This window comes from Drosophila novamexicana, unplaced genomic scaffold (assembly GCF_003285875.2).
Source record: "Drosophila novamexicana strain 15010-1031.04,08,12 unplaced genomic scaffold, DnovRS2.1 tig00004555-arrow-pilon, whole genome shotgun sequence".
NCBI classification, from domain to species: Eukaryota; Metazoa; Arthropoda; class Insecta; order Diptera; family Drosophilidae; genus Drosophila; species Drosophila novamexicana.
The window spans coordinates 1,974,017-1,997,729 of NW_020825052.1; the positions used below are offsets into that span (position 1 = coordinate 1,974,017).

At 43.2% G+C, this 23,713-nt stretch overlaps 5 protein-coding genes across 6 annotated transcripts; 4 read left to right on the plus strand and 1 right to left on the minus strand.

Annotated features, from left to right (window-relative positions):
• The first annotated feature begins 1,665 nt into the window (after positions 1-1,665).
• Positions 1,666-4,212, plus strand: LOC115770082 (phospholipase B1, membrane-associated). Of its 2 annotated transcripts, XM_030715191.1 has the most exons (5): positions 1,666-1,863; positions 2,475-2,570; positions 2,709-2,924; positions 2,997-3,794; positions 3,856-4,212. In XM_030715191.1, exons 3-5 carry the CDS (start codon positions 2,721-2,723, stop codon positions 4,129-4,131), a joined length of 1,278 nt encoding a protein of 425 aa, XP_030571051.1. In that variant the 5' UTR covers positions 1,666-1,863; positions 2,475-2,570; positions 2,709-2,720; the 3' UTR covers positions 4,132-4,212. The 2 variants fall into 2 exon arrangements, with proteins under 2 accessions (XP_030571051.1, XP_030571052.1); XM_030715192.1 differs by lacking the exon at positions 2,475-2,570.
• Positions 4,213-7,074: 2,862 nt separating this feature from the next.
• LOC115770315 lies at positions 7,075-7,525 on the plus strand. The gene is made up of 2 exons (XM_030715551.1): positions 7,075-7,126; positions 7,191-7,525. The coding sequence occupies exons 1-2, from the start codon at positions 7,075-7,077 to the stop codon at positions 7,523-7,525; spliced, it is 387 nt and encodes a 128-aa protein (XP_030571411.1).
• Positions 7,526-8,966: 1,441 nt separating this feature from the next.
• On the plus strand, positions 8,967-12,556 carry LOC115770079 (glutamate receptor ionotropic, delta-1). The gene is made up of 5 exons (XM_030715185.1): positions 8,967-9,422; positions 9,481-9,820; positions 9,983-10,176; positions 10,942-11,243; positions 11,303-12,556. The coding sequence occupies exons 1-5, from the start codon at positions 8,967-8,969 to the stop codon at positions 11,907-11,909; spliced, it is 1,899 nt and encodes a 632-aa protein (XP_030571045.1). The 3' UTR covers positions 11,910-12,556.
• A 136-nt stretch (positions 12,557-12,692) lies between these two features.
• Positions 12,693-14,194, minus strand: LOC115770083. The gene is made up of 2 exons (XM_030715193.1): positions 13,706-14,194; positions 12,693-13,644 (listed from the first exon to the last, which is right to left on the minus strand). The coding sequence occupies exons 1-2, from the start codon at positions 14,048-14,050 to the stop codon at positions 12,769-12,771; spliced, it is 1,221 nt and encodes a 406-aa protein (XP_030571053.1). The 5' UTR covers positions 14,051-14,194; the 3' UTR covers positions 12,693-12,768.
• A 1,496-nt stretch (positions 14,195-15,690) lies between these two features.
• On the plus strand, positions 15,691-21,820 carry LOC115770078. The gene is made up of 5 exons (XM_030715184.1): positions 15,691-17,180; positions 17,379-17,757; positions 18,485-18,934; positions 20,115-20,292; positions 20,351-21,820. Exons 1-5 carry the CDS (start codon positions 16,133-16,135, stop codon positions 20,504-20,506), a joined length of 2,211 nt encoding a protein of 736 aa, XP_030571044.1. The 5' UTR covers positions 15,691-16,132; the 3' UTR covers positions 20,507-21,820.
• Positions 21,821-23,713: the final 1,893 nt, after the last annotated feature.

Here is a 23,713-nt window from a genome sequence, read left to right on the forward strand (position 1 = left end):
TATAAAAGCCTTCTTTAAATACTATATTTAAAATAATTGCTAATTGCTGTCGACTAAACGATTTTAATGATTTTTATGGTGCTCGAGTACGTCATCGCCCATCATTTCGCTTACAGGCCGGAATTTAAGACGATGCCACAAGCATCGTAGTGTCATTTAAGGCGGTTCCTTCTTGTTTTCTGATGTTGTTAATTTAAAACAAGTTGTTGCTTCATTGTTGCTTTTTTGCTTTAATTGCTTCGTGCCGTTATTTTTATGTATTATTGTATTATATTGAGACAAGGTTATTTAATGGCTACACTGGATTGTTTGTAGAGGAAGTGGAAGTGTTTGTCAAGTCGAGGGTGCCTGCCTATGATGAGATATAATATGCACAGCTCTTAAAGAGCGCTTACCAAGTACTTTGAAGAGTCTTTCGACATGGGATATGAGTAGCATATCATTGCGAATTACAAATTAGCAAAAACCGATACCATGTGTACATTTCGCATACACACAACACCTTTTGACAAGTTTAGTCACTTGGTCCAAAGGTTCATCCAGTAAGGCATTTTTTATAGCTGTGATAAAATCAACAAATGCCAATTAGAGACAGCAAAATTTATAGGTCTGTGCAAATTGTTCTGTCTCGGCGGTGCACGTACGCCTCATGTGTCCAGTTTTAATGTCTGTGTATTTTTCCCCAGACAAACCGTAGCTTGTCATACATTTTAAAAACCCGCAGATGATTCTGCAAAAAAATTCGCTCCCGTTTCCCATTGCCCTTCCCAAATCGAGCCTCTTTGCGCATTTCATGTTCTGGTCAGGCCTTAAAAACCGCCTTTCAGCACTTCGGAGCGTTGCCTTCTTCTGTCTTTGGGTCTGGCCTGCGATAAGCACGTCGGCCAAGTGGAGCGGCCGCTGTTTCTGTCTCAGAACTATTTTTAACAGCTCAACGAAAGTGAATTTCAGAATTTACGTTTTTCAGACGACGCGCCAACCGGCTCGACGGCATGTGTGTGAGTGTGTGAACCGGTGACAACCAATTTTGATATCATATACCACGTACCCACATTGCGAGAGGGTGTATTCGATCGCATGTGCGACAAGCCCAGACACGTGTTAATATTTAAATGATGCGCACTTTCTGGCTTGAAACTGGATGCTTGAGTGAACATTTAAATGCTCATTTGTATTTTATACAAAACCTCGAACCAGTCAAATATCCAGGTAAATATTTGCAAATTTACAATATGCTACAAAATAGTTCGTTCGATTTCAAGTTAAATAAACTTTGCGTAATTTTCTATGAAGTAGTTCTAGTCATTTTTTTTTAAAAAGCCGAAATACTAGAAAGAAATTTTTTGTTATATATGGGCAATATACTCTATGCTGTCTTTTTTGCTGGGTATAAATATGTTTCTATATATATTTTTTTCTATACATTTTTATATTGTACAGGATATGTCAGAGTCGTGCACACTGTCCATCACAATTCGCACTTAATTTGTATTGTATTTTGTTCTTTTAACGTGTTTCGTCTACTCGTACGTATATATATTTATTTTTTAGTTGTTTTCCATATTATTCTATGCGTACTACGCTGTCCGGCTCTGTGGGCTATCCATATAAAATCAGCATAATCAGAAATTCTACCGAGCAGTTGATTCTATGCGGTCGACGAAGCTGGACGCGCTGCCTTCTGGGGCTACAAGTTTATAATAAATACAATTAAATAGAAATTATCGCTCGCGACTTTTTGTAATTGTGCAATTCTTCAGCTAGTTGCAAGATTTACCGGTTAAAGAATTAAAAGAGAATATATGTAAATATATAGACATTCATTGTTGATCAGCAAATCGATAGAGAAGATTCATTTCAAAGGTAATCTAGTTCTGTGTGTGCCTAGATCTAATTAAATTCTAGCAAATGTTTCGTCTTGTGCTTCCGATTGCATTTTCGTTTTGTTTAATTTGGCGCGTTTTTTTCCTAAGTCTTTTGTTTAAAGTCTGTGCATTATGCGAAAAGGAAACAAAATCTCTATGTATATATATATATATATGAATCTTGTTCACAACTGGATTTAGCACGCGTATTCGGACCACTAATTTCGGCAACTTCCGCCTGCCAACCCATAAAAAATGAATTGAGTGCATAACATTTTCAAACATTTATCGTTCTTTCGTGGCAAAATCGGACCGAATCGAAATACGTTCAGAGTCCGAGCAAGACATTTGTCTTGGCGTTCAGTTTTATGTGATTTATATTTCATATTTGAGAGACTGAAGAATATGTTCTATTAACTAACTGAAAACATTTCGCGACTCAATGTCAAATTCCTCATGGACTTATGTTGCTTTGGATCATTATGACAAGTGCGAACTGTTTGAAGAACATAACCGAAAGAAGCTGTTAAAACAACTGGTCAACGTTTTCTAGAAGACACATTTGCATATTTTTTTTATATATATGGTATATCTCATTTTTGTTGTCAGATTCCTTTATGCTAGATGCTAAAATTGGCCCAGACAAGCTGACTAAGCATAAAGTGTAGTACGACGGAAAAGCAAATCAAAACAAGCATCGCAAAGGTGAATAAACTAAACAAACGCCGATGTCTCTGTAATGAAATATCTGCCGAGAACGGGTTCAGTGTCGAGGACGTCACCAACGATAGCAAGAGTCTTGCGTGACCACGAGACTAGACATTAATCTCGACTTATTTTCAGCTGTAAAACACGATGGGCAGGTCGTCATTTAAGGAACTGTCACTCTGCCTGTTTGTGCTGCTGCTGGTGGGCTTGACGGGCCGTGTGACGTCACAGCGCACGTCATTGGACGTGGCCTTTAGGAATGCCTATCGGCCACTGCGTCTACTGGGCCTGGCCTTCAGCGGGCGCTCCGGCGACGAGCCGGCGAACGTGCAACGCGTGCGCAATGCGGGCGTAGGTCTACCCTTGTTGCAGTAAATACTCCCGAATCTTTATTTCTGTTCGTTTTACTTTTTCTTTTCTTAGAAAACTCAAAAGTCCAATCCCCGCACGCGCGCCCTGCTGCAGTTCTGCGATGCGGAACACGGACCTGGCCGACGCAGTGCGGAGCGTCCGTCCAGCGTGCATCGGTTGCGACCCGGCGATATAGACATTATCGCTGGCATGGGCGACTCTTTGACCGCGGGCAATGGCGTTTTTGCCACCAATCTGGGTCATGTCACCGTCGAAAACCGTGGCGTGGTTTGGTCCATTGGCGGACAATACAATTGGCGCAAGTATCTAACCTTGCCCAACATACTCAAGGAGTTCAATCCCAATCTCTATGGCTATTCGCTGAGGGATGGCTTGTCCACAGATCGTGCATCGCGCTTCAATGTGGCCGAGCTGGGCGCCATGTCCCGGGACATGCCCTACATGGCCAAGGTGCTGGTGAAACGCATGCAGCGGGATCCGCATGTGAACATGACCCGCGACTGGAAGCTGGCCACCTTGTTTATAGGCAACAATGACTTCTGCTCCGACATTTGCTTCTATCCGCAGCCGGAGCTGACGATTGCTGGGCACGAGCGGAATATGCTCAAGACCTATCGCTATCTGAGGGACAATGTGCCACGCCTGCTGCTCAATGTGGTGCCAGCGCCCAATCTGCGTTTTCTAACCAAGCTGTCCGGCCTGCCGCCCATTTGCAAGACCACCTTGCGCTTCGAGTGTCCGTGCCTGATGGGCAAGAGCAAGGGGCACCTGGATTACTACGAGGGCATCATGAAGCGCTGGATAGCCAAGGACTATGAGATTGCCAACAGGGAGGAGTTCAATACAGAGGTGTGTCCATCCCATCTCATCTAGTTTAAGCCCCCCTCAATATACTCTATATACTCTGCAGACGTTCACCATCAATGTGCAGCCTTTTTCTCAGTTTGACGACTTTCCGCGCACGCGTTCCGGCTTGACGGACACGCGCTTCTTCTCCGAGGATTGCTTCCATCTGAGCCAGCGCGGTCAGGCTTCCGCGGCCAACGCGATCTGGAACAATATGCTGGAGATGCCCGGCGAGAAGAGCGGCTTTAATGTGAATCTTTTTGAGAAGTTCAACTGCCCCAGCGAGAAGCGTCCATTCCTGATCACCCGAGAGAATAGCCGCGCCGATTTTGTCATCTAGTCGACAACTGCCTTATTATAAAATCCCATTCCGACTGTGATATGTCTGTCGCCTTAGTCTCGACCATACTTGTTTGTAGTATTCATTTACGCTTCGATCAATATACGCTTAGAAATTAGAAAACTTCACGACTTGCCTAATGACTAACTCAAACGAAGCGCGCATACATTATTAGCTACCCAGCAAAATCAGCTGGTGAAATATATATATATACCATATTTTATATTCCCCGGCTGATTTCCATATCAGCATTTGAATTGGAATGCCCGTGTTTTACACACGCGATTGGAGTCGTCGCCAGTTACATTTCTCCCATAATAATTGGTAAGTAGGGCTATTCACGAATTGATATCGATTTGTTTAGTTTAATCGCAATGATTAAAAAGAATTTACGACTTTAAATGAATTAAGTAAAAAGTTAAATGGCTTTCCATCGCAATTAAAGGCAAAGGGCGTGAGTCCGGCTTGGCAAACTATTTCTAAGAGCTTACTCAAAAAGAAAATAAAGAACTTTTGAGGAAGATCTGGCCGAAAGTATAAATAACTTGGGCCCACGATCAAACCAAAGTGGGAAGTTAACAAATATAGCCCGTATCTTGTGTATGAAAATATTTACGGCTTGCAATAGTTTCAGCACAGAGGGCAACATTAGATTACAAAATATAATTTATTAAAAGTGTTGAAAGATCTGGCTTTGAGGCTGTAAGCTGGTTCAAACCATTAAATCCTTTTATACTTGGTTTGCTGACCTGATTAAAGCTAGAGCAGCTTATCGAACCAGAAAGCTGGTTCAAATCCAAGTTTCTTATTTGCAGCCCTGATTATATGAAAGCGGTATTCATGCTGAAGTTTTAATTGACTTTTCGAATCAGCATAGCCCAGTTTCACGAAGCGATCCTAAAGGTAGAAAGCTGGTTCAAATCCCCAAAACATTTTTTATAGGCAGCCCTGATTACTTTTCAGCACATTCATCAGGCTTACATTTTTATTGATTTCTCGAAGCACCAGATACAAGTTTCGCGAGCCGCACTTTAAGGCTGAAAGCTGGCTCAAATCCCATAAATATTTTTGGTCTGATTTGCAGCCCTGATTACCTTTTAGCGCAATCATCCGGCTCATATTTTAATTGATTTCTCGAAACACCCTCTTACAACTGCCAGCACAACTGTCGTGTGCCGATATCGGCTCGACTTGTGTGGCCATAAAACTTGTTACAAATGTTTTTTTAAAAAGCACATAAAGCACCAATAAAGCCCGGCTCATAATAATGGCCAATTTCGAATATGGAGACGTTGCCTCGGAACGTGTTTTTGCGGCTAATAGCTGCCCATTTGTGCGATGATCAACGGTTTCGCATGCAAGTGCCAAAAGGTAAATGAAATAAAAACATCAATTACGTTATTTCTCTGCTTCTTCTACTCGCTTTTCGAGCTGATTGCAGCACTTTATAAAGCTGCCTGCAGCCCCCCCAAATATAACTGCTGCCTGTCCATGTAATTCGGTCAGTGTTAAGGTTAATGCCAGGCGTTGTGCGGCAGCACGACTTTCTCGTTGACTTTGAACTTGAGCGCGCGACTGAAGCACACATTTGATTACAGGGTATCGCCTATTAACTGCTTAACGACAAAGCCAATTAGTTTCTCACTGACTTTATAGACTGAATCGGGTATATTGGTTTGCTTGTAATACTCACTGTTCGTACGTTCTTTCATTTTGGAATATATACAATGGATACACCCACTGTGGGCGTGGCAGATCGGCTTAACCTTCGCTAAATAACAATTTCATATTATTTTGCAAAAATTGATCTCTTTTCAAATTGTTAGGTAAGGGGTATCGCTTAGTCGGCTGCACCCGACTGTAACATTCTTACGTGTGCTTTTCGCTTCGTATTTCACCTGCGCATGGCCAGCTTGTTTCTCAAGTTCTTGACTATTTTAAGTCACATCAAAGTCACACAAAAGTTTTGTAATTTCGCTTAAATAGATTTTGGATGCCTGTTTATGATAAATGTTTCACAGCTTTTAATCACTTCTTTGTCAAAATGATCAGAAATTATTAAAGTTTTTAGGTCCGCATCAGGTTTCGAATATTATTGAATATGCTAATTTCCTAATTAGTAATTATTAGTCATTTTATTAATAGCTCTGTTTACGCGTTTTCAATATTTGCGTTTGCAAACTTTTAAGCGAATATATTTCGAAGTTAATTTAATTTGTTGATATCCAATTTTCAAGCTGTGCGTTTAAGCTAACAAATAAATTAATAACATATGAATAAAAAGTTTTGTATATTAAGTCAATAAAAATAAAGTTAATAGAATTCTGCGTAACTGGCGCCATCTATGTAATTGTAGGTGTAACTACAAAGTGCTGTCAGTGTGTACCTACAAAATGAATTAAAGACTGCTAGTTCCGCAACGCCACAATAGATGGAGCTAATATTTGAATTCTCTTCTTTAACTTGAAGTCAAAACTTTAAATGTAAATATTTTTTAATCAGCGTAGCAAATATTTCCCATAAAATATTATAGTAAAAAAGAAGAAAATAACAAACAAAAAAAAAAAAAATGGAATTTCTATATCAATATATGTATGTGTTGTATGAGCAATGTTTTTTTATAAACCCAAAGCAAATTCGACTTTTTTTGTTGCAGTATTTTTCAACCAAGTCGGAGACTTGTTACAATAATAATAATGTGCTGTGCTTTTCCACTTGAAAAGGTCTTTAGCAATAACATTGAAAATCAAATTTTGGCAAAGAGTTTCGAGTTTTTCTGCTGTATTCAGCGTAAAACTGAAAACCACAACAAAACGTCTGAAACTGAAGCGAAATGGCGAATTGTGCTTAGCATGCAATTTGTTTGAAATGTTATAAATGCTCGGCCCCCATGACAAGAGCTGAGCATTTCCATAAAATACCCCGGTCTCAAGAGTTGATATCATGGCAGTCGAAAGCAGGCAAATTCAAGCAGCCGCAATCATATTCTTGTTGGGTAAGTCGCAATTATGTTAGCCGTTCGGGTTTCACGATTATAATGAATTTTGCGATTCTCGCAGCTATGCGGCATTGCTGCGGCCTGCCCTACGGCTCGGCTGGCAATGATATTGACATTGATGGCAACTACCAGGGCACGGGGGGAGGTGGCGCCAACGGCAGACCCATTGACTATCACACGGTTGTGGGTCACTTTAAAGACTTCTTTATGTATCTGCCGGTGATGATGACCACAATTAAGGAAACCATGTCCGGATTTCCCAAATTTGCCGAAGGCATGCGCATATTAACCTCCGGCAAGGGCCGGGTCGACGGCGAGGACTGCAAGTGCAACCAGAACAGCCTGGGAATGGGCTCCAGCAGTGAGGTGCTCGAAAACAGCAGCCGCTTCCGTTGACCCAGTCAGGATTTGCAAGTGTATATAGTTCGTGTAGATACTAATGACTACCTAGTGCCAAGTAAAATAAATTATACATCTTAACTTAGGTTTAATAAACTTAAATAACTTTATACGATATAACAAGTTTAATAAATTATATATTTTATTCGTAGTTTCCCACTCATCTCACAGTTTCTCAAAGGTAGACTGACAAGGGGGAATACTGAGTGTAAGAGCGAGAGAGAGAGAGAGCGGGTAGACATTTTTAAAAGGAGTGAAATTTGAATTCTATGAATTTACACAACGATTTTTCGAAAAAAAGCTTTAATTCCATCAAGTAAATATATGTGAAAATTTGTTTACAAGTGTTTTCCACCAATTTTCCACACTTTAGGGCGGAATTTTGCGCTGAAATCACATGAGCAACTACTGTGCAAGTTACACCTTCCTGCCACATGCTTTGGCTGCCTGTTAATCAATCAGCAGGTCAGTCAATATACCTGTTCATCAGTCAGTCGATCAGTCGGCTTGTCAATCAAACAGCCAGTCAGTTAATCAATTAGCCAGTCCATCACAGTTAAACAGTGTGTCAATCAAGTGGCCAGTCAGTCAATCAATCAATCAGTCAATTAATCAATTGATTAGTCCGTCAATCAATCAGTCAGTCAATGAATCAGTCAGTCAGTCAGTCAATCAATCGGTCAGTCAGTCAATCAATCAATTCTGTCAATCAATCAATCTGTCTGTCCGTCAATGCAAACAGCTATTCGTTGAGCAAAAATCGACTTACATTTCATTTAAATTTGTTTGTCATGTTCTTTTACTAATTACGAATCATGAATATTTCACATTTCTGGGTAATAAACTGTAATTGTGACATATTAAGCCATAACTTTTGCTATTAGACAATCGCATAGTGTAAACTTGACCCACAGGACGCGCATTGTCCTTGAGCTTATATAACCACACGCTTTGTGGGCAATCTTCTATGGCCCATTAGGCAATAGGCCAACATGCGTGGACTTGAACTATATTTGTATTTTCTTAAGTAGTCAATAGTTGCGACGTTTCATTAGCCATACCATGTGTGGATTTTGTGCCCGCCAGTCTAGAAATCATATATGGCAGCTAATCAAAGCTGACAATCTGCATGGGACCGAGGGAGTAGGAGGCACTCGCAGCTGGTACTCCTGTGTGTGTGTGCGTGTGTGTGTCCCGCCATATTTACACTTGTCATTATTGTTAATTGTGTTTGTTGTGGGTCAAGCATACAAGAGCCATATTTACACATGCATATGAAGCGTTTGGGTTCATAGGAATTGTGGTTTTAGTAACGCTCGAGTCTCTGGGTCTAACGGTACGTTGGGAAATCGGCAACTGTACCCGGCTGGAACCAGTATGCGAAAGCGCAAAAAGCCAGCCAGTTACTAGAGCAGCTAACGGTAAGAGTCTGGCTTAAATGGCTACAGGAATCGAGCTGCTTGTGGCCGCCGCACTGTGCCTGGCCTGCCCACCGATTAACGATACCCTGCCAGCGGATCTGATACAACTTAACGAGGATGGGAGCCTGGTCACGGAGCTGCCCATTGATGTGGAGGCGGCGAATGTGGGACTGGACGGGGATGCGCCCATAGAAACGCTGGAGGTGATACGCAACAAAAAGGAGAAGCTGCGCAACATGAGGGAGTGGATAAATGGGAAACATCTGCGCATTGCCACGCTGGAGGATTATCCATTGAGCTACACCGAAATGCTCGACAATGGCACTCGGGTTGGCCGCGGTGTTTCATTTCAGATCATTGGCTTCCTCCAGGAGAAGTTCAATTTCACCTACGACGTGGTTGTGCCGCAGGACAACATAATTGGTTCCACGGCAGACTTGGATCGCAGTCTAATCGAAATGGTCAACAATAGCGTAAGTGCAGAGCACCCCTTCAATCCTGTGCCCATATATCCTAAGTCTTCCATGACAGCTGGTGGATCTGGCCGCCGCCTTTATACCCTCGCTGTCTGAGCAGCGCACCTTTGTCTTCTATTCCACGACCACACTGGATGAGGGCGAATGGATTATGGTTATGCAACGGCCGCGGGAGTCTGCCGGCGGCTCTGGTTTGCTGGCGCCATTCGAATTTTGGGTCTGGATACTCATCTTCGTCTCGCTGCTGGCCGTTGGGCCCATCATTTATATGCTGATCATTATACGCAATCGCCTGACGGGCGATTCAGTGCAGCAGCCCTATTCCTTGGGCCATTGCGCCTGGTTCGTCTACGGTGCACTGATGAAGCAGGGCAGCACCCTCTCCCCCATCGCAGGTGAACTAGCAATTAACCCTAATGCAGCGATAAGCATCGGCCATTCGAGCTGCATTGCAGCCATGTGCCGGCGATTCGATTCACTGGACATGCAATCGTCGAGTTTGTCGTTTCAATTAAAAAGTATCTATATATACTATGTACTACTATATTTAATCGCAGATTCGACACGCCTGCTCTTTGCGACCTGGTGGATATTTATTACAATTTTAACCTCGTTTTATACCGCCAATTTGACTGCATTTCTGACCCTTTCAAAGTTCACACTGCCCTTCAACACGGTGAACGATATTCTCACAAAGAACAAACACTTTGTATCCATGCGAGGGGGCGGCGTGGAGTACGCAATACGAACGGTGAGTTTTTATACACATTATATATAGGGAGGATTTTCACCCAAGTATGGATGAATTAACTAATTAATTATTTGATTAGTTAATTCCCATTTTATATAATTATATTTTACAAGGACATCACCCGTGGCTATATCTTAAATGCCTTAGCATAAATTCCATCTATTTATAAATGTATATGTGAATATGCACTTACCCACAAATTCCACGACATCTATTTATAGGGGAGGGACAGACTTCTATTTAAGCACATCACTGAAAAATATAGTAAGAGAACAGATTAGAGCAGGAGTAAGAACATTGAATACAAATATAGAAAGAGAAAGAGGAAGAGAGGGAGGGGGAGAGAGAGAGGAGGAGAGATAGAGAGTGAAAGAGAGAGAAAGACAGATGGAGAGTTATCGAGCGAGAGAGAGAGAGAGAGACTTAATAAGTGTGAACGTGTAAGCTGATATAATAGATAGTTGATTAGATTGGCAGCAAGACTTATTCAGTTGCTATCCACGCATGAATCCACGCATGAAAGCCTGCGAGCCTTACTTGAATTCATGAGAATCGCATAGAGGGGATATTCGTTCATATGAAAACAATATTTAACGTAGTTACATGAAGATGAGTTTGACGAAGATCGGAGGGAAAATGAAATAGTTTTTCACGCATTTTCCGACGTAAGGGGAGGGTTTACTGTTGAAATAGATATGTTGAAATACATCTCTTGAAACCATCATAATTGATCTATAATTGCTTTACTCCTTTTCTTTCATGAAGACCAACGAATCGCTTTTCATGCTCAATCGCATGATTCAGAATAATTATGCTGTATTCACGGATGCCTCCAACGATACTTACAATCTGCAGAACTATGTGGAGCGCAATGGATATGTGTTCGTGCGGGATCGGCCAGCGATCAATATATTGCTGTATAGGGATTATTTGTATCGCAAGTCAGTCAGCTTTCACGATGAGAAGATTCACTGTCCGTTTGCCATGGCCAAGGAGCCATTTCTGACCAAGAAGCGAACTTTTGCCTATCCCATTGGTTCGAATCTCAGCGAACTCTTCGACCCCGAGTAGGAAAATTAATTTGTTTATATATAATCATTATAATATATAAATATATTATTTGTAGACTTCTCAATCTGGTAGAGTCCGGCATTATCAAGCATTTGTCGGCCAGGGAATTGCCGAGCGCCGAAATTTGCCCACAGGATCTGGGCAGCACCGAGCGCCAGCTGAGAAACGGTGACCTCATGATGACCTATTACATAATGCTGACCGGCTTTGCCACTTCACTGGTCGTGTTCACCACGGAGCTGCTGTTCCGCTACATCAACGGCCGGCACGAGGCCAACAAATGGGCGAGACACGGCATCGGACGCACACCCAATGGCCAGTCCGTGCGGCCATCGCGTTGGCTGCGCGGCCTGCGGCGCCTGCACAGCGGCGACAAACCGCTGCTGGGAACCTCCACAGATGCCCAGAATGTGACCCCGCCGCCACCATACCAGAGCATCTTCAATCATGGCGGCGAGCATCTGCACGGTGGCCAGCAGCGCTGGCGGCAGGCCGGCAGGGAGCACGGCCTAATTCTGGGCGGGCATCACAACGGGGCCGGAGTGCGACGCCTGATAAATGGGCGCGACTACATGGTCTTTCGCAATCCGAATGGCACCAGTCAATTGGTGCCAGTTCGATCGCCATCGGCAGCTTTGTTTCAGTACACATATACGGAGTAGTCCATTTGGAATTTTATAACATTTTTGCATTCTTTTTTTAGGGATCTAAGCCCCTTTAAGATAGAAGACAAAATATTTCTTAAGATACAAACACAATTAGAAGCACCCGAGCACAGATAGACGTAGACAATGTTTTGGTGTAGTTTAAAAAGTCCTCTAGAAAACGTGCGAGGTGTGCTTAAAAAGTAAGGGACAGTTCATGATATTAGAGAACTATCCGAAACGTTTTGAGTACAGCTCGTGGATTTAAGGAGTTATTTGGAACTTTGATGTTTTTCAAGCGGAGTTTTAGGAACATTTGCGAATGCCGTAGATTAAAGATACTTGCAGACTTATAAGTACGGTGTACAATATACTTATATCTATACCCAACCCAATTTCACATATAAAAGCTTTCCCATAATATATGTAGATTTCATATAAAGAGAAGATAGCTTGAGATTTGGATAAAGATCAAAATTAGAAATGCTTGATGGGTTCGAATATGCCACAGTTCGTGACAAATGTTGAATACCCTGCAAAGGGAATTGAACTTTAAATCTATGTGATTTATCTAGGGGCTTCATATAAAGTGAAGATAGGTGGAGTTATAGATGCTGATCAAGAATATAAAAAGTTGAAGGGAGTTGGAATATCTCACGAAAAGTCTTATACATTTCAAGATAAAAGAAGGGTATAACAAGATATACAAATGAAATGAATTCGAATTTTATATCAAACAGAAATCTAGTAAATAAAACATCAAAGTTTCTATAACTTTATTAATTAGCCACAATTCATGAATTATACAATATTTTTAGCTCAATCACAATAAATTTCTAGCTGTTTTGTAAGCAACTATTTATCCTGTTTATTCAACCTAATCTAGAGTTCCAAGGGCATTGAAGGCATAGGAGTTGGAGTGCAAGTCCAAGCTGCTGTGTGAGGAGCACGAGCTAATGGAGGGCGCACGCGTGGAGCCCGCCGAGGAGCTGGAGCTATTTGATCCGCTGGAGGAGCTGACCCAGGCATGACCACTGCGTCGACGTCGCTGCCGCACTAGGCCCAGCACCGAGCCCGCAACAGGTGTGCTGGACGTGGCTGCCTGGCGCTGGGAGCGTTGCGAATCCAACGTGACCAATGCCGTGGCAGGCCGTGATCCAGTTCCAGCGTGACTATTCTGATGGTTCTGTGGTGCCGACTCCGAATCGCTGGACAAGGAGCTGTGCGCATCCTCCGGCTCAGCTGCCAGTTCACTCTCAGCTTGGATGGGCTGTCCGTCGAGCAGCTGTAACGTGGCCACGCTGCGTCTGAGCACATCGCGGTAGAGTGGCAAACGGCAGACGGGATTGCCAGACAGATCCAGCTCCTGGAGCTGCGGGCACAGGCCCAGAAACGTGAGCAGGCCCAGTTCGCTGATGCGATTGTTGCGCGCCTGCAGCATCTGCAGCTGGCCCAGCTCCGTCAGTGGACCCACGCGCTGTATCATGTTGCCATCCGCTATGAGCACTCTCAGGGCTGGCAGGCCGCTGGTGCCATCGAAGCTATTCAGTCCGCAATTGCTGATGTTCAAGTGGTTGAGCTGCGTCAGGCCGTAGCCGAGATCCCGCAGAGAGCTCAGCACACTGCCGCTGAGATCCAGTTGCTGCAGACGTGGCAGGAAGAGCGAAAGCCTCGACAGGCTCACCGAGTAGGATATAACACGCAGACGCACCGATTCCACATGTTCCAGATCCGTGCGCTGCGTCACCCGACGCTACAAACATGCACATGGTCAGAGAGAGAGATTCATTTATGCCTCTAGTTAACACCCTTACCAGGAGCTCATCCAGCGTTGGCTCCGGCAGCTGTGGCGGCAGCACCACGGGCAGCAGGTGCACAAAGGCTGGAAAGTGTTCGGTCTCCTCCAGAATGGGCACATCGCGATCGTAAGAGTTTCTGCGTCCCATTTGGCGACGATTTTGCCGTTCCACTTGCAGTTGCTGTTGTTGTTGTTGTAGTTGTTGCTGCTGTTGTTGTAGCCGCACCTCAGCCGGAGGCGGACGTAGCTGTGCCAGTGCGGCAGGCCCGGGCAGCGGAGCCAGCAGCAGCGGCATCTCTGGCTGCAGTGAGTGCTCCGGCGAGGATTCCGCGTACTCGGCGGGCGCTTCAAGCAGCGGCATTTTATTGTAGTCTAATGCGTAGTTTTCGCCTGAACTTTGCCCGCGTGTCCGTTTATTGACAAAACAATCCAGTCCAGTTGCCCGGGGCAACGCATCATGGCCAGGGTTGCCAAAGTGCTTTCCTTTTGATTAACTGGAATGTTGACTGTCCTGTTTGCAGGGTTCCAATAATACTTTTTATTTATTTAAAGGAATTGTTTTTTATATTTTTTGCTTTCTTTTGTAGCACTTTTTTAAGAACGAGTTCGTCAGACACATTTAAGGATACATTCTTTCGATTTAACCTTTTTTCTTAGTCAAGAAGGTTCCATTTGAAGTCCATTGTCATCAAAGCCTTTACACATATAGAATACATTCATGATATTCAGATCTTTCTTCTTGAAAAATTTGGCAATGCCCCAAAATTCCGTAACTTTTACTTTGCCCTCTCACGTTTGCGGCACACTGACGTCAAACTGTGACGTCACGGTCGTGACGTATGCCCAATGTCGTTAGCTTGCCGCTGCCTTGCACTAAACGCAAGAGCGCATTAAGGACCAGAGCCAAGAGAGACAGAGATGGACAGATAGGCTGAGAAAGAGGGAAAGGGAAAGGGAGAGTAATAGACATAGAGTGAGCTCCATGCGACAGTTCAAGTGGCAAACGCCTTTTGGCATTTCGGACACCGTTAGCTGAAGCCTTCGCGAACGATTCGCGAGTTGTTTTTGCTTTGCGTGTCTGCTGCAGCCAGACGACACCTCTGCACGCTTTACGATAATAAAATTTGCCTGACGCCTTTAAATGGCAGCGCTGAAAAAGCTTCAGCCGGCTTTTGTGTCAGCCTCGTTGTTGTTTTGGTTCGAAAGCTTTCGCGATTGACGTCATCAACATGATGTACAGGCTGAAAGCTGCGCAGTAGCTTGAACCAAGCTGAGACGTTTCCACGCATTTATCGATTAAGTAGAGCGCACGCGGGTGAGTAAGGGTGTGAGAGAGAGAGAGAGAGACGGCGTGTGTTTAGCGCGATAGTTGTGTGGGTGTGCTAAATGTCGCAAAAAACACGACAACTGCTTTGTTTTAACAAATCCCGGCGCTGGGTTGGCCTTACAACTGCCTCAGCTTGGACCAGGTACACACATACATACATACATATATTGACAGTCAGATGCTATGCAGAAAATTGTCTATAAATTGGGGCATATTAGGCCAATGCTATATTTGTAAGTATTCTTAATAGCCTGCCTTTTTATTCGTGTTTCTCTCAGTGTAGCCACACGCAAAGCAGCTGACAAAGTTTTGGGGCAAGGTGTTGCTAAAAACAAAAATCCCCCACCTTAGCTTGTACTGGCGGCTGTCTAAAAATAGAATTTGTCAATAATGCCAGCACACAGGCCATGTGTGTGTGTGCATGTGCGTGTGTGTGTGTGGGCGTTAATACTCACGACGCGCAGCGACTGACGTCATTGTGCAGAGCTTTTGCTGCTGCTGCTGCTGCTGCTGCGCTCGTTACTACGTTTCAGGAAGCAGGACACAAACAACAAGCAACCACCACCGAATGCGACCCAGGCCAGCGCCAGGGCATTTCGGTTTGGGCCATTTTGCATTGCCGTCTCGGCCAGGCCAAGTCAGTCGCTTAGCAGCCGCGAACGCGAGCAAAACACACGGTTCCCAAGTCTCCACCGGGCGACCTTCATAGAGAAACCACAAAATTTTTAAGTGCTCTAAGTGAATTGTCATTTGTCAATTGACAAAGGGCTAAAACCAATTTAATTAAGCCCGAAATTCGAGCCGTGGCTAATGCAATAAACTAAAGAAATAATAATAAAGAAATTCCCGAAGGCTGTGTGCGTGTGTGTGTGTGAGTGTGTGCGGGTGTAGCTGCAGCAAGCGCGTGCAACGTTTTCAGCTGCTGCTGTGCATAATTATTTGGGTCAAAGCGAAAAGCTGCAGCCACAAACTTGACTGCACAAAAGTTCAAACATCCTGCCTGGACTAATCCACCTGTTATGAGGCCACGCAGCAGCTTATGCGACAAGCCAGCCGTTGCAGCAACAACAACAACAACAACAGCCTAGACTAATTGGATTTACAGACTTCGAGAAAATGGAGGCCACTCAGCCCAAGGTGCATCGACAGCACCAGCGACAACGGCGCACCGAGGCGCGTCAGCGGCGCTTGGAACGTGAGGCAGCCGCAGCGGCCGCAACGCCGCCCGATCTGGAGCTGGAGGCAACGTCCGTGGTGGAGACGCTGGAAAGCTGTGCGGCGGCGCTCAACGATGCAGCATCGACGACAACAACAACAGCGGCAGCAACAGCAACAACTGCGGCGGGTCGCATCAGTGCGCAGAGCTCGGCGGATAGCATTGAGATGGTCGGCTCACCCAGTCAGACCTCACAGCAGACGGTGGTGCTGGTCAATGGACATGCCCCGCCCACGCAGGATACGCAGGAGGAGAGCGTTTCCCTGGGCGCTGACGAGCCGCTTGGCGCAGCTGTCGCTGCGGCAGCCGCTGCAGAGGTCACGCACCTGGAATCGCCCACGCAGCCAACAAAGCAAAGCGATGGCAGCCGCAACTCGTCTGGTGATGCAATGAGTCTGCGGGAGACACTGCGCCAGCTGCCGGCTACGCACGGGCATCGCTCGCGGCGCACACACTCGCCACAGTCTCCGGCGCTGCGCTCGCTGGAAGTCGACTCGTCCTTCCATCGCGGCATATTGGGCTACATAGATCGCGAGCTGAAACAGTGTTCGCCGACTCCCTCGGCGCTGAGCATGGGCGCGGGCAGCAGCGGAGCCGGTGGCGGAGGAGGCAGCGCTAGCGGTGGAGCCTCGCGCAAGCAGCAATCGCTGTCAGATCCTCAGGCCAGTCCCGCTCAACGTTCGCTGCGCTCAAGGAACAGCTTCGACAAGAGTCCACGCCGCAAGCGTAGCAAGTCAGAGTCACGCAGGAGGCGTGAGCGGAAGCTCATAGCTGCCGGCGAGATGGAGGTGCGCCAGGCTAATGAAACCCTGATGCGCTACCTGAAGCAGTGCTCCGATATGCATGATGCCTCGCTGTCGGGCGAACTGGAAATTGATCAGAGCCTCGAGGAGCGTCGGGTGCACCGCAAGACGAAATCGCAGCGGGACAAGCGGGGCCAGCTCATTAGTAAGTCACAGAACAGCAACTCCCAAGACTCAGTCCCAGTCCCAGTCCCAGTCTCAGATTGACCAAATTGTATTCCATTGAGAAAAAAGCTTTCAACAGCCAACAAATACGATTCTGCGCAGTTGTATGCCTCACTCCTGCTGCCATCTGACTGACGGGCTCTCTTTCTTTCTCTCTCCCTCTTGCTCTCACCTGCAGGCAAACTTTACTCAGCTGGTGGCCTATCCTCCATACTGAAGGAGCTGGCGGATGACATTGCGCCCGCCGAGGGCGAGGAGATCTACAATCCATTCACTCCGGTCGTCTCGCCCACGGACGATACGCCCGCGCACATCGACAAAATGTTCCTGCAGACGTCATCGGGCTATCGACCAGTGGAGCAGAGCTACTATAAGCGTTCCTTTGTCGGCGCGTCGCGCAGCGCAGCTGGCACCAGCGGCAGCTGCATGGGCATCGATGGCATCTCGGCCGCAGAGCTGGGCGGCGCCGGACGTCTCTTTCGCTCCAACGGCGGCACAGCCAGCGGTCGTGGCAGCTATGGTGATTCGCGCTGTCTGCTCGATGCCGACCTGAATCGGTGGGTTAACTCAGACACCGGCGTGGGCGTCTACTCCTAGCGTCTATTGCGTGCACATAAGCCAGCGGTTGCGGGCTATTTTTAGTTTCCCTGCCATTCCATTCAATTTGCCAATTTGTGCTTTGTTTCCTTCCCCCGCAATGCAAGTTTGATTTCTATTCGTGCTTATCTTGTCTTGGCCTGTTTATTTTAGTGCCAACAATGGGATCTCAGCAGGGCTTACATATTAAGCTGTTTTGTGTGTGCAAAAATTGCGCAAGAATCCCAGAGCTCAGTTTGTGGTCAGGGGCTTAGAAAAGGCAACCACATTGGAGAGAATATAATGAATGGGATATGCTTAGATACCGCATTTCCAAGTACAATTCATATTAGATTATTGCTAAATCAGATATTGAATAGATAAAAATAGATAACAGATTCTTGGTTTGAGCAATAAAACTAAATGTGAGCAAGCTGTTCCACTCAAAAGGCAATAATATTCTCGGTGAATGTAAGCCCGGCTGATGAAGCACGGTTCGAATCCTGGGGCGTATTATTGATTTAGCCGAGGCAGGATTTAGGTACAGATAACTAAATATTTGTTATAAGTATATGCACTTATTTAAGTGTATTATTTAAATATTTTTACTATAATATTTAATTTATTTATTTACTTCAACTTCTAATTAGCCACTTTCATTTATCTAAATCCAATTTTAATGAGTCTTAATTTTTTGAAAATTTGTAGAAATGGCATCTCAAGCAATATTCAACTTGCCTGTGTTATTCAACGAATTTGGCTGCTCGTTTCAAACATATGCCATGGGCTGCTAGCTGGTCTAGCCTTGGCCCATCTGCTCTTCGTGCTGAGCAGCCATCCCACGGATTGGGCAAAGGTCATCAATAGCATGAGTCTTGCGGGCGAGACGACGGCAACAACAGCAGCATCGGCAAACGCAGCCACAACCACCCAAATGCCAAGCTTGGGCATAGAACTGAGCAATGCTGCGAGGGGAGCGGACTCTGGAGCGGGCACAACTACAACTACGACGACGACGACGACGACGACGCCGACAACGGCAGCGGCGACAAATGGAGAAGCCCTGGCACTGATCAGCGATTATGCCGGATTTGCGGATATATATCTAAATACCTTTTACTGCTTGGCCATTATTTGTCTGGTTTCGGTGTTCGATCGGTAAGTGAAAGTGTGATAAGTATGTTTGGCATCTTAACAGTGGGCACAATTAGTTTGTTTACGAGTCCTTCGCTAAATATAGAAATTGAAAGTCAAACTCATGTACTTGAAGTACTCGCTGCGGTGTGCGTGCTAACAAAGTGTTTCTGTTTAGGTGCCCCAAGAACACATTGACCTCAAAGCAAACCGACTGCCCAAGGTGGAAACCCTTAAAGCGACCCGCACATTTCATTGAAAAACAACACACACACACACAAACAGGCAGACCTGCTGTCAAGAACATATGAATAGTAGGCAGCCAGTAAATTCTGGGCAACACAATGCCCAAGTGTGTCGCGTGGGCGTGCGTTGTGTGCGTCAATATTGCCACTTGGCGGCGCTGAAAAGTATGCTATACTTAATTTTGAATTGCAAATTTCAAGAGCTGCTCGGCTTTGTTTGGCTTCGTGGCTGTTGTCAGTTGTCGGTTATTGTTGCGATAATGTTGCGTGGCCAATTTCATCATCTACAGAAACATATATTTTTTAATGCCCTTAAACTTTGCTCTTTTGCCCACACACAGCCTGCGCTGACTGCGCTGCTCGCTTTGCTGCACTCTTGACCTTTAAAGCCAGCGACTGTTGGTGTTGGTGTGTGCTTGTGGGTGAATTTTCGGGTCGTTTTGGCACTGAAAGTGTCTGCTGTTCAGTTCTCGGTTTACTGTTTTTGGCCATTGCCATGGGACACTCCACTTTCCCACTTTCACACTTTCCTATGCTCGAGCGGCAGCAGTGAAAGTGCAAAAAGTCAGTCTGACATTTCGCCTCGTTATCCTGTGCTGCTCTGTGATTTATGTGATGCTGCCGCTTTTTTATTCGTTTCCTTCTAAATGTCATTGGTGTATAGCTTCGTTTGTACGTGGGCATCATAAGTAACATTTGACCTTTGATATCTTTGTGTAATCTACATATGTACATACCGCAAGGAAATAATACTGTTTGCCATTTCACTCAAGATATTAATTTAATTAGTATAAATGTCAGAATACTTGGCAGAAGTGCGAGCAATAAAAGCAATGTGGGTTAAGTTCACAGCGCAGCGAATCAAGATTTCAGATTTCAAATAAATTGATAGCCGCAATTAGATATACGATTAAATATACATGAATTTATAATTGATTGTGTTTTCTTTTCATTTGCAGCATGGACGTTTGTCGCTGGAGCTTCTCGAATGCCAGCGAATTAATATCTTTTCGCTGGCTTATCATCACAATGCTCTATATTGCAACAATAATCCTAACCATATGCTCGGATTCCATTGACGAGAAACTCTATCTGATCAATAACAATGCAAATATAACGCTAACACAACAAGAGTTGGTAAGCCACAAAATCCCCTCCAGATGTCCTTACACTAATCTGTATTGATCCTTAATAGCTAAGCAACAGTGTGCAGAGTGTTTGGAGTAGTCTCTCGGTGACGCGCAGCATTGCTGCGATATCGGGCTGGATTATGATCGGACTGACGCCCCAGGAGGATATGCTGTATGAGCATCTGGTTGATCTAACCAAATATCAATTGACAAATAATTGAATTTAAGTACGAAACCAACAAAAATTAAACTATTGTATATATTAATATATAATATATACAGTATGTGTAGTGGAAATCTTTAACTAACTAGTTGCAGTTGTTTAGTAATTGGCTTTTTATATTGTTTATAATCGAATATCGACTATTTAAAAACAATAATGCATAGAGATTGTATATCTAAAATGAGAAAACGAAAGAGAAAAGAACTTAAGCTTTAAAAAATGTGAATATTAAACATCTGCAATTGCAATTGCGATTGCAATTGCGATGATGCCCTTCACTGGCCGCTAGAACAAAAGTTTAGTATGTTAAGAATACTCAAGTTGGTAGAAACGATAGACACCACATAACTTATATGAAATACATATGTGTATATAAAGAGCTAGATATATATGTGCTTATGCATACTTATACGGATTATATAGATATGCGTATGCATACATTTTAATATTTTAAGCAAACATATCGACTTTAGTGAAGATATTTATTAAATATATATAAACGTTGTCATCGTTGTGGCAGTTTAACAAAAGGCTTCTTAGTTGTACATTCAATTGAAAACTACAGTAGGTATCGGTTATATGCAACAGAAAGCAATAAAAACTAGCAAATGGTTGAGCGGGTTTTTGTATTTGTACAGTTCTCTTTATAATTTGCAAATGTGAAACATAGTATAATACAAATTTGAACTGTTTACCATATTTCACATTATAATCAAATCAAAAACTATGCGCCTTTTGTTAACACTTTCCGAAAATGTAAATTAATGGAATTCACGTTAATATCTCAAAAGTATGTACATATTTTCCTATAAGTTAAATCCTATATATTCTTCATAAATGTACTTAGTTCCGATAATAGCGATATCCACTGTAGTAAATCAGATTTGACAAATGCAAAGAAATTTGTAAGGCGTTAATTACATGCATAATACTTATGTATATAGTATAAGTATACACATATATATATATATATGCGACATAAAAACGAATTGTATAAAAGCGCATAAATTATTTATTCATTATATAAAATATTGAATTGCGTTAAAGAACAAATACTTCTCTGTTGATATTCGGTTGTTTAATTTTATCAAAAGCAACACAGTTTGCGCTCTTCTTTTTTGTTGTTGTGCAATACAAAAATTGAATATAATGTGAAACAATTATTATATACCTAAACATATGAATATAGAGAAAGGAAATGATATTGGACAAACGAGCTAATGAAACAAGCAGAGCAAACGACAACCCAGGCAAAACAAATATATATATATATATTGTAAATTGTATATAAAATATAAATGCAAATAAAAAAATTGTAAAAACAGCAACCAAGGGCAAATGTTGATATTTTTGCAGAGCAACAGTTTTCTTGCTAAGCGAAAAACAAGCGATTTATAGAGTTCTAGAGTTCCAGTCAGGTAATATTAGAAAGAACAGAATTGCAAAGATATATTTTAAAATATGGAAGTACATATGAGATGAAAAGCTGTTCAAAAGAAAGTTCACTTAGAGTTCTAGAAGTCAAGTAAAGTTAGAAATTAATTTCTCAATATTCTGGGCAGATATGCAATATAAGTGTATGGAAGTATGGTATGGCATTGTATTTAGAAAGTTGACCTTTATCAATAGGATTACTATTTTGATATTTAAATTAAGTTAAACAATCAGAAGACTCTCTGCTCACCCTCTTCCCCCTAGCCTATGGAGCGCAGTTAGACGAATTTGCTTCAAAGTTTTAGATATTGTTCTCTGGTACTTTTTGTCGAATCGCGACTTAAATTTAAGTTTATCTCAACTCCTTTTCGAATATTAAGTGACAGTTATGAAACTAGTTTAATCTTTTTACTAAGTAAAACATTTACTCCCGCCCTCCTTTGTTCTCCCCTCCCTCTGCATTCTAGCTGCTATGACTTCCTATTGTACTCTGTACTTTACGGAAATTGCAATCCTTGGTTGTTTTTGTTCGTTTGAGAAATAAACAAAGCTGAGCAGCGTATTCTAAATACAAATTATTTGATTAGGGACCGTAAAAGTGACATTTTATTATGCCCTAAAGCAAAAATTTACCAGGTCAACACAATAAAGAGCAAAATCTAATATCAAAATTGGCAATTAAGCAGCATACTTTCAGCCGCGATACGATTAATAAAACGCTTGAGTACGTGTCGGATCTTAACGCTCAGCCCATGCCAATCGCCCATTGTCCTCGGCATCGTAAACAGTTTTAATGAGGCGCTAAATGGCTAAAAAAACAAAGCTCTCAAAGTGAGACTTTTCAGGCTGTGTAGCACAGTGTAGAGATCGTGTGTTTTCCAATTTAAATAATAAACTTTGTACGTAAATTAATTTCGAAATAATCGAATTTTTTCTTTTGCTTTAAGCACACGAGGCGTATGCGCAACCTTTTGATGTGTAAATGCAGCACAACAAATACTAATTAACAGAAAATTGTGTTGCAAATCTAATATTTTGTGTAACATGTCGGCCAAGTGGCATTTATAAAATTTACATAAATGATTTTTAAGCAGTTTTTTGCTGGCCCATCATTTTTTTTTAACACATTTCTCTTGTGTTGCCATAGCAAAAGTTGTGTCGAGGCAAAACTTTTTGCTTGTTAGCCAAAACGAGCGTATAAATTATATAAAATGCATAAATCTGCATAAAAAGCGAGCAGGTGGACGTTGGCCAGGACTGTAAGCCGTATTATATATATCAAAGTGCTTTTTTTTCTGTTTTGGCCAAAAGCTGCTTCAGGCAAAGTTTCTTTTAAGTCTATCTAGTTAATATGTTAATGATGTTCAATCTAGACAATACACTTGTAAGTGCATAGCAACTAAGTGCTAAGAATCATCACTTATATTTGCAAGGCAGGCTGAGCCCAGAGGGGGCAGAGAGCGGGAGGGAGAACTTGAGCGGGAGCTGTAGCTGGGAGTTGGGCTGCGGTTTGGCTTGCGGCTGGCGAGGTAAACGCATTATCATCATTAAGCACTTGCTGTAATTATGGCGCTAATTGAATTTCTAAATGTATATAATGAGTCAACAAAAGCAACTACAGTTGAGCAGCAGAAATGATGCTCTTCAGGCAACTAACTTATTGTGTCCTATTCATACCACAATAAAATAAATCTAAATAAATATCATACTATTTATAAAGCGTTAATATGAAAGATTAAAGCATAATCTAATATATCTATGCTGATTTAAT